Source organism: Aspergillus saccharolyticus (genome assembly GCF_003184585.1).
Source record: "Aspergillus saccharolyticus JOP 1030-1 unplaced genomic scaffold BP01scaffold_57, whole genome shotgun sequence".
Classification (NCBI taxonomy): Eukaryota; Fungi; Ascomycota; class Eurotiomycetes; order Eurotiales; family Aspergillaceae; genus Aspergillus; species Aspergillus saccharolyticus.
This window is the reverse complement of record NW_020290667.1, coordinates 1-15,406: the sequence shown is the minus strand read 5'-3', so window position 1 is coordinate 15,406 and position 15,406 is coordinate 1. Positions and strand designations below refer to the sequence as shown.

Here is a 15,406-nt window from a genome sequence, read left to right as displayed (position 1 = left end):
ATCAGTCTCGGTAGTTCTTTCCAGCCACGGGAGGCGTCGATAACCCGAGAGGCAAATCATGGCCAAATAAAGTTGACACGAACGTGAATGCATCCGACCGCGAACGCTTCGCCTTTGGCTGCACGTTTAGCTTCAGATCAAGAGACAGCAGTGGCAAAAAGGAAATCTGATTACGACCCCTCTGCAGATCTATCCACTCTTTGTTGATTCTTCTCACGCAGCAAGATTATCTTTCGTTCATCACCTGCGAATTAATGTATGATTGGAGTCACACATCATAAGTCTGACCTCCTAAGATTGCCGATCTGGTGGTGGTGTGATCATACTATATAATATCTAGACGACATCTGAATCTCGAGCAACCGGGCAGCTCTCAAGATCGCCATGCTACAACAGCTTGCTTGATTCATCGAAAGTCCTCAGATTTCTTGGCGCTTTTACAACTTTCCGGTTCATTCCTCTTCTGGCAGGAGCCGGATAGTAGTCTCGTACTTAGAGGGGAGATAAGCTGTAAAGTACTTCCGACAATTTGGCGCCGGTCGTTGGGGTTGGTGGACTACTATGCACCATCCTGTAGCAGTCGGTTGCCTTCTTCGCTTTCAACACTCTCGGTCCGATTTCCGACATGCTGGGGTTGCATCAAGTAAGTCAGTAGTGCCCGCTCCCCTCTTCTTACTGAAGCAAGGCTCCCTGTTTCTCACCCATCATCCATCTCATGCCCCACCACCCCCTCTCCTTTTTCTTCGCTCTTGGTCGGTAAAAGCTAACATTCTAGAGCATTTGCTTCAAGTCATATCGACGGATACTTCGGTTGATTGACGGGATACCAGCAACCATTTGTTAGGACAGATGCCACCCCTCCATCTTCAACATGATGAACGTCCGATGCAGTACTAGTAGCACGCTGGTTGAGAATTCCGGCCAATGACTGTCACATCCTAATATTGACTGCGGACAGGCAATTGCGTCGTCTATTGGACCCGGGCATCAAAAAAGAAAAACGAACCCAGGCTATTCCAATTTCGACGGAGGATGGACGTTCAACAATCGGCGGTGGAGGTTCGTTTGTGGCCCGCTGGCTGATCTCCCATGTTCTCGAAACTTGCTCTCGAGTATCTGAAATTGCGCCTCCATCAGCTCTGCACCGCTGACAGGAGGAGTCGCAGCAATGTACAGGACGCCGGTGGGAAAAGAGCGGGGAAAAGGCATGGGGGAGATGCCCCCAGCGTCACCTTAGAATTGAACTAACTCAATTGGTGAGGGGTGCCAAGAAGATCGAGGACGAAGATAGTGTCAACTAACCACAGTACGAACGAAAATCAGCGCCAGGCCCGGGAACTGTACTTGTTGTGCTAAGCAGGGGCTCTTTCGTTACCGTCGTTTACTCCGCTTGACGCGCCGATATCTAGGGCTCATGTAGGCTGAAAAATAGACCGATATTCTAGCTCTTTCTTCAGAATCAAGTCACTGACAATGTCTAGAAGCATCGCGACTCGAAAAGTACTGTAAAACATGGTGAGCGCTTGTCTTCACCTGCAGCTAGCTGACAGCACCTCTCTCAAATCACTTGAGAGGGCACAGCAGCTGCGGGTGAGTCGATAATGATAAAAGGGGACAGCAGCAGAATGGGAACCGAGACGGCACACCCTCGCCTGTCCGATTGCCTGTCAGCTGCATGACATCCTGCCGTAGAGCCCCGACAAGATCGAGGCTGTTGATCCAACGGAAACAAAAGGCTGTCATGGCTACCTAGAAATTTGAAGTGCGTCAGGTAAATGAGCGGACAGCGTTGAATGCTTACTCCCCACAAATGAAGAATAGACACAGAACTAGAATTTAAGACCGAGACATGTGACAAAGGCATACTTGTCACTTCGTCAAAGGGCCTTTCTTTCTCCACAATTCCATTCTCCTAGTCACTTCTATCAGTTTTGCTTGATCCTGTTACGAGGTACGCCAAGCCGACTTTGTCCTGTGTACATGGCAGTATATGCAGAGCAACGTCAGGGTCAGCCCTCCCAGAAAAAAAAAAAAAAAAAAAGCTCAATAGAAAAAGAAACGGAAAAGGGGAAAGAAAGGAACAAGACATGGGAGTCATGTATCACAACCGCAAGCCATTAACTCATAACGTCGTCAACCACGCAGCGGGAGGAAAGTCCCATCCAATCCACACGTCTTACTGAACGATGATCGACTATGCTGTATACCTCCGTACATCAACCTACAGACATAGCCCTACAGCGGTCATTCAAGGGATCTCTGCGGAGGTCGAAGGTTGTCGAAAGAGGCCAGGTCCCTAGACGCGCCGTGCACCCAAACTAATGATGTACTATAAGGAGGTATGCATAGTTAGTAGGCTTATGTACGAGCCGAGAGGGGGGATCCACCAGCCAGTCTTCTTGTATGTTATGCTTCTCAGGTTATATGCCAGCTGTATGTACTCAGGTGGGATTTTGTGTTATTTCCTCATTTGTCTCTTTGGCGATAGTCCGCCTTTTCGAGACTTCATACTCGGTATCGGCAGGTTTTCTTGCTGTTGCCTGGCCTTCTTGTCCTAAGTTTGCTTCAATTTTAAATATTTACATTTTTACAAAGTGGGTTTACCTGTTCCTTGTTTCAGTCTTACGGGTTATCGCACCCTGCAGGCTGTCATGTTCCTTGGCTGGGTAGTGACGCAAAGGGCTCGCCTACTGCGGCTGATGTCTAATGAAAGCGTCAAACTGAAAGCCACGCGTTTTGACATGATGTCCAAGGCATGGAACAGGCACGAGCACGAGCACGAGCGGGCACATGGGGATTGCTACTGCATTCGGCGACCTTCGTGACAGCACTGAGCGTTCAATCCACCCCCTCCCCCCTGACAGGAGTATGAACGTTATTCGTTCCCGTTCATCGAGGGCCCTTCATTCCTTCACTTATTCAATCATGTTTAGGTTGAAAACACGGTCTAGATGCTCTACTGGCAGCTTCTGGACGTTGTGAGGGAGATGAGGTGTACACGATGGAGCTAGACCCGCTTACACCCTCTGAACGTCCTGCGAGATGCTTGCTCGTTGGCCTTAACTTGTAGAGAGGATATGTTTGAGATTCCACCGCTGGGCCTCGAACTAACTATGATAGCATGCCATATGATCTCAGTTCGGCATTGCCGAGAGGGCAACAGCGGGTATCATCTTTTTTCTACAGAATTCCCACACGCAGACACCATCAACCATGCTTAGCTCCTCACAAGACCGGAGAGAAAAAAAAAAGATAATGAAAGAGGGAAGAGGAAGATTTCACATTCAAGAATATAATTCATTGATCACGGGCCCTTTTTAAAGTCTGCCGCGCTAGCCGTCCGTTCAATTCACTGAGGGAGAATCCATAACCCAGCCAATTTTAAGAATTTTTCCATTTGCTTTCCGCTCCTTCAAAAAAAAGACATGACAGGAAGAAGAAACCGTCCGAGAGAACAAAAACGCAATTAGCGCTTGCCGGCGGCCTTCTCCTGGGACTCCTTGAGGACCTTCTTGACGATCTTCTGCTCCTCGATCAGGAAAGCGCGGACGATGCGGTCCTTGACGCAACCAGCGCAGCGGGAACCACCGTAGGCACGGCTGACGTTCTTCTTGGGGCGGGAGATCTGAGCGTACTCGCGGGGGCGGAGGGCGGGAACCTAGATGATGATCACGGTCACGATCAGCTTGACTGCGTTGCTGAAGGTCCTGATGTCCTCTTCTCCTTCCAACTCCAACTTCGTTTCGGGAGGGCGTTTGGGAGACGAATTTTTCGATGGTTGGTGAAACCTTTTCCCTGGGCGATTGGTTGCGAAAATGTATGATGCCGATGTTCGAGAAGCGTTTGGTCGTCGGTTGTCGTTGCTTTCCCATCTCTCTTCTCCAAACCCAAACGCAGAAATCACTGGGGTTTACTCACACCAGGGAGCTTGATGCCACAGTCACCGCACTTGGGAGCGGTACCCTTCTTCTTGATGTGAAGGTAACGGAGCTCACCGCCAGGGGTCTTGATGATCCGAACCTGGTTGGACCGCGTGTTGTACCTGTAGACGAAGAATCCATCAATGTCATGTTCATCCCCTAAAAAGAGTTTCCTGAAAATCGTGGTGCCCAAGATCCCATCGCTTGCGAATTATGCCTCTCGTCGCAGAGCAAAACTGAGCAAATTGTGACTGAGTCGTAGCAACCGAAGCAAAAATCGCTCGCTGGTGGGAGCCAAATGCAGGGTGCACTGTGTGAAAGCTAGGGGAAGAGAGAATTTTCAAACGTACGGGTTCCGGCGGCGCTGCGAACGGGACAAAATTAGTATCCTGCTCAAATTGTGTTCTCAATATCGATTCAACTCACGTATTGCAATCTGTTGTTCGCCATTTTGTCTGTCCGTACCTCGAGGCTGGAGTGGTCAAGAAGTTGGCGGCGGCGTCGTCGGGTTGTCGTCGTTAACCTCGTAGAATTCTCGCAGGTAATCTGGATTTGTGTGGGTTTCGCTCGGAGCCCTGGGCGGCCGCGCTAGCGCAGATTTGGCGAGACCGCGCTAACCCAGATACGTCCTAGTGCCGGCCCGAGGCAGAGCCGCCACCTCTTTTCAGACTTGCTTCATTCAAGGCCAGGTGCCAGACAGAAGTGAGGAGCTTTGCTATCACCCGTGGCGAGAAGGGGATCGTCCAGGCGCGGTTCTATCTTACTTCGGGGTTGTATATCATACCCATTATCCCCTTTTCATCATCAACACCCTTTTCATCTAACGCGTTTGTTACTCGCGCATCACGATTACTCCCTTCCATCTAAACCGATGAACACGCGATAATTCCAGTCACTTGTCCCTCGACGTGATCATTACGCGACTCGTGTCTGAGCATCTTCCACCGTCGAGCAGGACAGAGAGAGGGATCTTCCTCCAACAATTCCCTTCTCCTCCATCATGGCGTCCCTGCCTCCTCCCCCGCCTCCCGGCTGGGGTGCGTCGGCGCCGCCCTCGATGCCTTTGGCTCCGCCGCCGCCAGGATATCAACCTCCGGCCGACCCGAACGTCGCAAAGTTCGCCCAGAAGAAGAATGAATGGCTGCGGACGCAACGTAACCGGTTTGGCGAGAAACGGAAGGGCGGGTTTGTCGAGACCCAGAAGGCCGATATGCCCCCGGAGCATCTCCGCAAAATCGTCAGAGACATCGGCGATGTATCACAAAAGAAGTTCAGCAACGAGAAACGTAGCTATCTGGGTGCGCTCAAGTTCATGCCGCATGCCGTCCTGAAACTGTTGGAGAACATGCCCATGCCTTGGGAGTCTGCCAGGGAAGTCAAAGTCCTTTATCATGTCAATGGCTGTTTGACACTCGTGAACGAAACTCCCCGCGTCATCGAGCCCGTCTTCCACGCCCAGTGGGCCACCATGTGGGTGTGCATGCGGAGAGAGAAGAGTGACCGGAGACACTTCAAGAGAATGCGCTTCCCTCCATTCGATGATGAGGAACCCCCATTGTCGTGGTCGGAGAACATTGAAGATGTGGAGCCTTTGGAACCTATTCAGATGGAGCTCGATGAGTCTGAAGACTCTCCGGTCTATGAATGGTTTTATGACCACCGGCCCCTGCTCGATACTCCTCATGTCAACGGACCGAGCTACAAGAGCTGGAACTTAAATCTTCCACAGATGGCCACACTCTATCGACTCAGTCATCAGCTGTTGAGTGACGTCGTCGACCAGAACTACTTCCACATGTTCGACTTAAACAGTTTCTTCACCGCCAAGGCCCTGAACGTCGCCATCCCCGGTGGCCCTCGCTTTGAGCCGCTCTACAAGGATATCGACCCTAACGATGAAGACTTCAGCGAGTTCAACGCCATCGACCGAATCATCTTCCGCGCTCCCATCCGAACTGAATACCGCGTCGCATACCCCTACCTGTACAACACACTTCCCAGAAGCGTCAAGCTCTCTTGGTACTCTCATCCTCAGATCGTCTACGTCCGGACCGAAGACCCCAACCTCCCTGCCTTCTACTTCGACCCTGTGATCAACCCTATCTCCTCCCGGTCCGTCGCCCCTAAGAACATCACGGTCAGCCATGAAGATGAGATCTTCGGTGATGGCGATGAGGACGACTTCGAACTTCCCGCCGACTTCGAGCCTTTCTTCGCCGATGAGGAACTTTACACCCCGGACACGGCCTCCGCCATTGCTCTGTGGTGGGCTCCTCACCCTTTCAACAAGCGGTCCGGCAAGATGGTGCGCGCACAAGATGTTCCCTTGGTCAAGCAGTGGTACTTGGAACACTGCCCACAAGGTCAGCCTGTGAAAGTTCGCGTTTCTTACCAGAAGCTTCTCAAGACCTATGTGCTCAATGAGCTGCACAAGAAGAAGCCCAAGGCCCAGAACAAGCAGAACTTGCTCAAGACGTTGAAGTCCACGAAGTTCTTCCAGCAGACCACCATCGATTGGGTTGAAGCTGGTCTGCAGGTCTGTCGCCAGGGTTTCAACATGCTCAATCTTTTAATTCACCGCAAGAACCTCACCTACCTCCATCTCGATTATAACTTCAACCTGAAGCCTGTGAAGACCTTGACGACCAAAGAGCGAAAGAAGTCCCGATTTGGAAATGCTTTCCACCTGATGAGGGAAATCCTTCGCCTTACCAAGCTGATCGTCGACGCTCAAGTACAGTACCGATTGGGTAACATCGACGCTTTCCAGTTGGCCGATGGTATCCTCTACGCCTTCAACCACGTCGGACAGTTGACTGGTATGTACCGTTACAAGTACAAGTTGATGCACCAGATTCGTTCCTGCAAGGACTTGAAGCATCTTATCTATTATCGGTTCAACTCTGGACCCGTGGGTAAGGGTCCTGGATGTGGTTTCTGGGCTCCGGCATGGCGTGTCTGGCTCTTCTTCATGCGTGGTATCATTCCTTTGCTTGAGAGATGGCTCGGAAACTTGCTGTCTCGTCAATTCGAAGGTCGCCACAGCAAGGGTGTTGCTAAGACCGTCACCAAGCAGCGTGTGGAGTCTCACTTCGATCTTGAGCTCCGTGCTTCCGTCATGGCAGATCTTATGGACATGATGCCGGAAGGCATCAAACAAAACAAGGTCAACACGGTCCTTCAGCACCTTTCGGAAGCATGGAGATGTTGGAAGAGTAACATTCCCTGGAAGGTTCCTGGTCTTCCCGCTCCCATCGAGAACATCATTCTGCGGTACGTCAAGAGTAAGGCCGACTGGTGGATTTCCGTCGCGCATTACAATCGTGAGCGTATCCGTCGTGGTGCCACGGTGGACAAAACGGTTGCGAAGAAAAACCTTGGTCGTCTTACGCGTCTGTGGCTCAAGGCCGAGCAGGAACGGCAGCACAACTACCTCAAGGACGGTCCCTATGTGTCGTCTGAAGAGGCTGTGGCCATCTACACGACCATGGTGCACTGGCTTGAGTCTCGCAAGTTCTCGCCTATTCCGTTCCCCAGTGTATCTTACAAGCACGACACGAAGATCCTGATTCTTGCTCTCGAGCGCCTGCGCGAGGCTTACTCCGTCAAGGGCCGACTCAATCAGAGCCAGCGTGAGGAACTTGCTCTCATCGAGCAGGCTTACGACTCCCCCGGAACTACTTTGGCCCGTATCAAGCGTTTCCTTCTGACGCAGAGAGCGTTCAAGGAAGTTGGTATTGACATGAACGACAACTACAGCCACATTAACCCTGTGTATGATGTTGAACCTATTGAGAAGATTACCGATGCCTACCTTGATCAGTATTTATGGTACCAAGCGGAGCAGCGCCACCTCTTCCCGGCTTGGATCAAGCCTTCGGACTCGGAGGTTCCTCCCTTGCTCACATACAAGTGGGCTCAAGGAATCAACAATCTATCCAATGTATGGGAGACCGAGGACGGTGAGACAAACGTGATGATCGAGACAGAACTCTCTAAGGTCTATGAGAAAATGGATCTTACTCTGTTGAATCGCATGCTGCGTCTGATCATGGACCACAATCTGGCCGACTACATCACCTCTAAGAACAACGTGCAGCTCAGCTACAAGGACATGAACCATACCAACAGCTACGGCTTGATCCGGGGTCTGCAGTTCTCTGGCTTCGTGTTCCAGTACTATGGTTTGATGATTGACTTGCTACTTCTCGGCTTGCAAAGAGGTAGTGAGATGGCCGGTCCTCCCCAAAGTCCTAACGACTTCCTCCAGTTCAGGGACCGTGCAACCGAAACCAGACACCCCATCCGTCTGTACACCCGCTATGTGGACAAGATTTGGGTCTTCCTTCGCTTCTCCGCAGATGAATCCAGAGATTTGATTCAACGTTTCCTGACTGAGAATCCTGATCCCAACTTTGAGAACGTTATCGGTTACAAAAATAAGAAGTGCTGGCCACGCGATTGCCGTATGCGTTTGATGCGACACGATGTCAACCTGGGTCGTGCCGTGTTCTGGGACCTGAAGAACCGCTTGCCTCGGTCTATCACTACTATTGAATGGGATGATACTTTTGCCAGTGTCTACAGCAAGGACAACCCGAACCTCTTGTTCTCTATGAGTGGGTTCGAAGTCCGCATTCTTCCGAAGTGCCGCAACCAGAATGAGGAGTTCTCGGTGAAGGATAGTGTGTGGTCCCTAGTTGACAACTCGACCAAGGAGCGGACGGCGCACGCTTTCCTGCAGGTGACGGAGGAGGACATCCAGAAGTTCAACAACCGCATTCGTCAGATTCTGATGTCATCCGGTTCGACCACCTTCACCAAGATCGCCAACAAGTGGAACACCGCCCTCATTGCCCTTTTCACCTACTACCGTGAAGCTGCTGTGTCCACTGTCAACCTTCTGGATACCATCGTGAAATGTGAAACCAAGATCCAGACCCGTGTCAAGATCGGATTGAACTCCAAGATGCCTTCGCGTTTCCCTCCCGCCGTCTTTTATACGCCAAAGGAACTGGGAGGTTTGGGTATGATTTCCGGTTCGCACATCCTCATCCCCGCCAGTGACAAGCGCTGGTCCAAGCAGACGGATACCGGCATCACCCACTTCCGTGCGGGTATGTCTCACGACGAGGAGACTCTGATTCCCAACATCTTCCGCTATATCATCCCCTGGGAAGCCGAATTTATCGATTCTCAGCGCGTGTGGATGGAATACTCCCAGAAGCGGCAGGAGGCTCAACAGCAGAACCGGCGCTTAACGTTGGAGGACCTGGAGGACAGTTGGGACCGCGGTCTGCCTCGTATCAACACTCTGTTCCAGAAGGACCGCAGCACCCTCAGTTTCGACAAGGGCTTCCGTCTCAGAGCGGAGTTCAAGCAGTACCAGTTGATGAAGAGCAACCCCTTCTGGTGGACAAGCCAGCGGCACGATGGTAAATTGTGGAATCTCAATGCCTACCGTACCGACGTCATCCAGGCGCTGGGTGGTGTTGAAACTATTTTGGAGCACACTCTTTTCAAGGCTACCGCTTTTCCTTCATGGGAGGGTCTATTCTGGGAGCGCGCTTGTCTTGCCAAGGGTACTCAGCTGTTGCGTTACGATGGTTCGAAGATTGCTGTCGAGGATGTCAAGGAAGGTGACTTGCTCCTGGGACCTGATGGAGGGCCTCGCCGTGCGTTCAACATCGTCAGTGGTTCCGACCCTCTCTACCGCATCAAGATTGGAGGTCACAAAGAAGATCTCGTGGTAACCCCCAACCACATATTGGTCCTCCACCGCGAAAAAGGATCTGAAAACAGTCACGAACAAGACAATGCCCATCCAGAGGTTTCGGCAACAGAAAGATTCGATACTGTCGAGTTGACTGCAGCTGAATTCGCAGCTCTGGACAAGAATGAGCAGTGCAAATACCGGCTGTTCCGATCCCCGGGTTTCGAACTGCCGGAAGTTGATGTCCCTGTCAATCCTTACTTCTTGGGACTCTGGCTTGGCGATGGTTCTCGCAGTGGATCAACCATGTCCAACAACCAACACGAAGCGGAAATTGTCCGATTCCTCCAAAATCATGCAGCCGAACTCGATTTGCAGCTTGTTCATTATGCAAGTCTCGGCTACTTGACGGTAGGTAGGACAAACATTGGAGATCGCCAGATGCCGCCGGCTCAAAGTAATCCAGTCGACCGGCCCGGAGTTCGTCGTGCGCGACAAACCATCGTGAAGCAGCGTCTTGCCGCTGGTTGGACGACCCAATCTGGGCGTATGCCTGGGGAAGTCAGAATCTGGAAAGCACCAGATGTCCAAGCCTCCGAGATTTCAAATCTGGGCCCGAAAGTCCCTCAAACCGGAGTAAAGCATTGCTTAAGCTGCTCCCAGGGAGAATCTCAGCCCCTAGCTCCACCAGCAACGGTTCCTGAGACTCCGATTGATCGTCTGGCTTATCCTACTTCCGAGCTATCGGAGGCAGATGGCGACATTCCCGAAGAGTCTAAACTTGAAGAGTTCGACTTAAACCTGGTCAACATCATTGAAGATGCCGATGAAGTCTCGGACATGTCGAACAATATGGATCTCGCGAAATCTGAAGATTCAGAGGAGAATTTTGAGCGCAAGCGAGTCCATCTTCAGATCGGTCGTGCTGCCTATGGTGAACTGCTTCATGAGGAGCAAGAACAATTGATTGATGGAATCCTCGATACAACTGAGCGAAAGCCTGACATCAACTCTCTACGTGTTGCTCTTGACGAATTGCAGCTACTCGCGCATGGTGAAAAAGGTGCACAGACGGACAAGAAACGTATCCCATCAAGTTATATGAGGAATTCCCGAGCTGTCCGGCTTGCTGTTCTGGCTGGAATACTCGATTCCGACGGATGGTATGTCTATCCCGAGAACATGTTTGGTTTCGCTCAGAGCAAGATTTGGCACTCCGAGTTGTTCTGGGACGTCGTCAATCTGGCACGATCTTTGGGCTTCAGTGTCTGGACAACCGAGCGAATGATGTGGGAACCCACTCGGCGTGAACGAACGCCTCACTTACTTGCGCAAATCTCCGGAAACATCTCAGAAATTCCCTGTCTCCTCCTTCGAAAGCAGGCATGCGAACGCATTATTCCTCAAATGCATAGCTTCATGATCGAGGACATCTCCCTTGAGTCTGAGGCCACAGAATGGGCTGGTTTCAGGGTTGATCAAGACCAGCTTTATTTGCGACACGATTATTTTGTCCTCCATAACTCCGGTTTCGAAGAATCGATGAAGTTCAAGAAGCTCACAAATGCTCAAAGATCTGGTTTGAATCAGATTCCGAACCGTCGGTTCACTTTGTGGTGGTCTCCCACTATTAACCGTGCGAACGTGTACGTGGGTTTCCAGGTACAACTGGACCTTACAGGTATTTTCTTGCACGGAAAGATTCCTACCTTGAAAATCTCTTTGATTCAGATTTTCCGTGCGCATTTGTGGCAGAAGATCCATGAGTCTGTGGTTATGGATCTGTGCCAGGTCTTCGACCAAGAACTCGAGCAGCTGGGTATTGAGACCGTGCAGAAGGAGACTATCCATCCACGTAAGTCTTACAAGATGAACAGTTCTTGCGCGGATATTCTTCTTTTCGCCACGAACAAGTGGAACGTCACCCGTCCTTCCCTGCTATTCGATACCAAGGATGTGTACGAGCCGACGACCACTAATAAGTTCTGGCTTGATGTTCAACTGAGATACGGTGATTACGACTCGCACGATATTGAGCGATACGTCCGTGCCAAGTACCTGGACTACACCACCGACAGCATGAGTATCTATCCGTCGGCGACTGGTTTGATGATTGGCATTGATCTTGCATACAACCTCTATTCCGCTTACGGACAGTACTTCCCTGGTTTGAAGACTTTGATCCAACAAGCCATGGCAAAGGTCATGAAGGCGAACCCGGCTTTGTACGTGTTGAGAGAGCGTATTCGCAAGGGTCTGCAGCTGTACGCTTCCGAAAGCAACCAAGAGTTCCTCAACTCTCAGAACTATTCCGAGCTCTTCAGTCCGCAAATCCAGTTGTTCATCGACGATACCAACGTCTACCGTGTGACTATTCACAAGACCTTCGAAGGTAACTTGACGACGAAGCCTATCAACGGTGCTATCTTCATCTTCAATCCTCGCACTGGACAGCTTTTCTTGAAGATCATCCACACCAGCGTTTGGGCGGGTCAGAAGCGTCTCGGTCAGTTGGCGAAGTGGAAGACGGCCGAAGAAGTCGCAGCGCTTATTCGATCTCTGCCTGTTGAGGAGCAGCCCAAGCAACTTATTGTCACGCGTAAGGGTCTTCTGGATCCTCTTGAAGTGCATCTGCTGGACTTCCCCAACATTTCTATTCGTGCTTCGGAACTCCAGTTGCCCTTCCAGGCTGCCATGAAGGTGGAGAAGCTCGCTGACATGATTCTCCGAGCGACTGAGCCTCAGATGGTTCTGTTCAACCTGTACGATGAATGGCTGAAGTCCATTTCTCCTTACATCGCCTTTTCTCGTCTGATTCTGATCCTGCGCGCGCTTCACGTGAACATCGACAAGGCCAAGATTATCCTTAGACCTGACAAGAGTGTCATCACACAGGAGCATCACATTTGGCCCTCGTTGTCGGATGAGGACTGGATGAAGGTTGAAGTTCAGTTGCGCGACCTCATCCTCAATGATTATGGCAAGAAGAACAATGTCAACGTCCAGAGCTTGACGAGCAGCGAAGTCCGTGATATTATCCTGGGTATGGAGATTAGTGCGCCTTCTCTGCAGCGCCAGCAAGCTGCCGAGATTGAGAAGCAACAGGAAGAGCAGAAGCAGCTTACCGCTGTTACAACGAAGACACAGAACGTGCGGGGCGAGGACATCATCGTCACGACCACGTCGCAGTACGAACAGCAATCCTTTTCTTCGAAGACGGAGTGGCGTACCCGTGCTATCGCGACGTCCAACTTGCGTACCAGGTCGAACAACATCTACATCTCTTCCGACGAGGTCAGGGATGAAGGTTACACCTACATCATGCCAAAGAACATCCTCAAGCGGTTCATCACCATTGCTGATCTCCGTGTGCAAGTTGCCGGTTTCCTCTATGGTAGCTCGCCGCCCGATAACGATCAGGTCAAGGAGATTCGCACGATCGTCATGGTGCCGCAGGTGGGTAACACGCGCGAGGTTCAACTGCCACAGCAATTACCTCAGCACGATTACTTGAACAACCTTGAGCCTCTTGGTGTGATCCATACTATCTCCGGCAATGAACCACACTATATGACGGCCGCGGATGTGACGCAGCACGCGCGCTTGATGAATGCCCATTCCTCCTGGGACAAGAAGACGGTCACGATGACTGTTTCCTTCACCCCTGGATCGGTCTCGCTTGCCGCGTGGGGACTCACTCCCCAGGGTTACAAGTGGGGTGCTGAAAATCGGGACATGACTTCCGACCAACCCCAAGGGTTCTCGACTAGCATGGGAGAGAAGTGCCAGCTTCTGCTCAGTGACAAGATCCGTGGATACTTCCTTGTTCCGGAGGATAACGTGTGGAACTATAGCTTCATGGGAAGCTCTTTCGGCAGTGTGGAGAAGCGGCCAGTGTATGTCAAGATCGACACGCCTTTGAAATTCTACGACGATCAGCACCGCCCATTGCACTTCCAGAACTTTGCTGAGCTGGAAGATATCTGGGTGGATCGGTCGGACAACTTTGCGTGAGTGATGACTTGGGCGGCGCTGGATGATCTTATGTAACGTTTTCCTTTTCGTGGGTTTCGATTTTTTTTGGTCTTAATAGCTAGCCCTGTTCTTTTCTTTCTCTTCATTTTCTCTTCTCTTCTCTTCTCCCGTTTGTCTTCCTTTTCCAGCAGAGAGATTCTTTACCCCACTGCATTTTGTTGCAGCGATTATTGGTTGGCATCTGGGATCCAAAAATAAGGGGGGGAGTGATGGTGATGATGAGCCATGGGGTTGGTTTCACTCTGTTACTGTATCATAATTGTATGTAACTTTTATGGTGTCTTAGAGATGCCAATGGAATGCAACGATAATTGGTTGATCTTGAAGAAAGGGATCTTGGCTATGGGCAGTGTTAAAAAGCCCAAGTGCTGAAGGGGAAGGGGGGCGCGCTGTTACACTAACGGTGTTTTGGTCTTAGGGGATCGACCATGTGGGTGTGGGTTGGAGACTACCGTCAATCATCATCGGAGAATGATCCGTATTTTAATATCGGGACCATGTGTGAGTCCACTTAAGTAGGTTTGTCGTGGTAGTTGCTTAACTCAGTTGAGGCCATGCAGGAGAATTAAGATTGATTGACTGGTTGTACAAGTGTGGGTTGATCAGCCCTCCTCGACTCGAATGCTGGGTAGAGAATAATTGGATTGTGAATCATGGAGTAGTTACTTATCGATTAGTTATTGTTCCATCAAAGATTGTTTGGTTGTAACCTGAGATTGTGTGCTGTTTGTCAGTGTGTGTTCGGTTTGCTTCAGTTGTCTTGTTTCCCTTTCCTGCCTTCAATTGGGGTTTGAGTATTTATTTTTTTTTCTCCCCTTCACCCTTTCAATTCTTCTCCCTCTCTCTTCTTGTTGTTGCCCTGCTGTGCCCACCACCACCACAATCCCAGTGGAAAAGGTGCCCCGAAACCCACTCATTTGTCTGACTCGGATCAACCATCTTGCATGAGATTTTCTCTCTGTCCTTCCTTCTCTATCGTTATCTCCTCTTGTTGAAAGCCACAGATCAGCAGCTCCGACTTGAGCCAGCTCTCAAACAATGCCCCCTAGTTCGTGGCTTCGAACCACCGCTCGTTGCCCGTATTCCCGCCCACATCCGAGTCATCACCGTTCGTGCTATCCTTAGTTCCGAAAATAATAACTAAGAATATTGGATACTACTTGTCCGGCCTGCTTTTGAAACAAAGCTCTTCACTCCGTTCTCAATCTCCCTCCAGTGGTTCGATGGGATCTAATCTTCACTCCCTGTTTCACCATTGCTTCAAGAGCTCAAGCCCTCGGGGGTGGAAAATAAAGTCAAAACACGCCTGTCGGAATAGCTTGCCTGGTGCCGCAAGCCTGCAGGTCTGCCAAATGCAATGGGCACAGGTCCCACCAGGTTCGACTCCGAGACCTGCCCGGAATCCGGAGTCTACGCCCAGTTGAGGCTACTTCAACGCCAGGCGTGGGAGGGGTCTTACGTGTTGTGTATAAGCTCCTCTGCTCTAGTTACCCGTGGACATGATTCATGACAGCCGTGCTCGTTGACTAAGTAGGCAATAGAGCGGGCTTTTAAAAACTGCCCGAACAAATCATCGGTAGCCATCAATCAGCTCTAGGCCTCCAATACCCCCTCGTGCGCCCACACCCACTCACGGGCATAGACAATCATGACACCCACGCGCTAAGCTCTCGGCCTCCGACCGTTGTCGGGGCTCGTTCACCAGGGTATTCGAACAGACATGAGCAAATAAGGTTGA

At 50.9% G+C, this 15,406-nt stretch overlaps 2 protein-coding genes across 2 annotated transcripts; one reads left to right on the top strand and one right to left on the bottom strand.

The window, feature by feature from the left end:
* Window positions 1-3,035: 3,035 nt before the first annotated feature.
* Window positions 3,036-4,446, bottom strand: BP01DRAFT_426747 (60S ribosomal protein eL34). The gene is made up of 4 exons (XM_025579813.1): window positions 4,347-4,446; window positions 4,271-4,284; window positions 3,919-4,042; window positions 3,036-3,658 (listed from the first exon to the last, which is right to left on the bottom strand). Exons 1-4 carry the CDS (start codon window positions 4,368-4,370, stop codon window positions 3,467-3,469), a joined length of 354 nt encoding a protein of 117 aa, XP_025426865.1. The 5' UTR covers window positions 4,371-4,446; the 3' UTR covers window positions 3,036-3,466.
* Window positions 4,447-4,628: 182 nt separating this feature from the next.
* Window positions 4,629-13,973, top strand: prp8 (U4/U6-U5 snRNP complex subunit PRP8). The gene has a single exon (XM_025576004.1). The coding sequence runs from the start codon at window positions 4,921-4,923 to the stop codon at window positions 13,645-13,647; it is 8,727 nt and encodes a 2,908-aa protein (XP_025426864.1). The 5' UTR covers window positions 4,629-4,920; the 3' UTR covers window positions 13,648-13,973.
* Window positions 13,974-15,406: the final 1,433 nt, after the last annotated feature.

Bases quoted from the DNA above. Each gene is read 5' to 3' on its own strand.
- BP01DRAFT_426747 (XM_025579813.1), bottom strand. From the start codon at position 4,370: ATGGCGAACAACAGATTGCAATAC. The intron at 3,659-3,918 runs GTGAGTAAACCC...ATCATCATCTAG, and splicing joins GTGGCATCAAGCTCCCTGGT to GTTCCCGCCCTCCGCCCCCG.
- prp8 (XM_025576004.1), top strand. From the start codon at position 4,921: ATGGCGTCCCTGCCTCCTCCCCCGCCTCCCGGCTGGGGTGCGTCGGCG.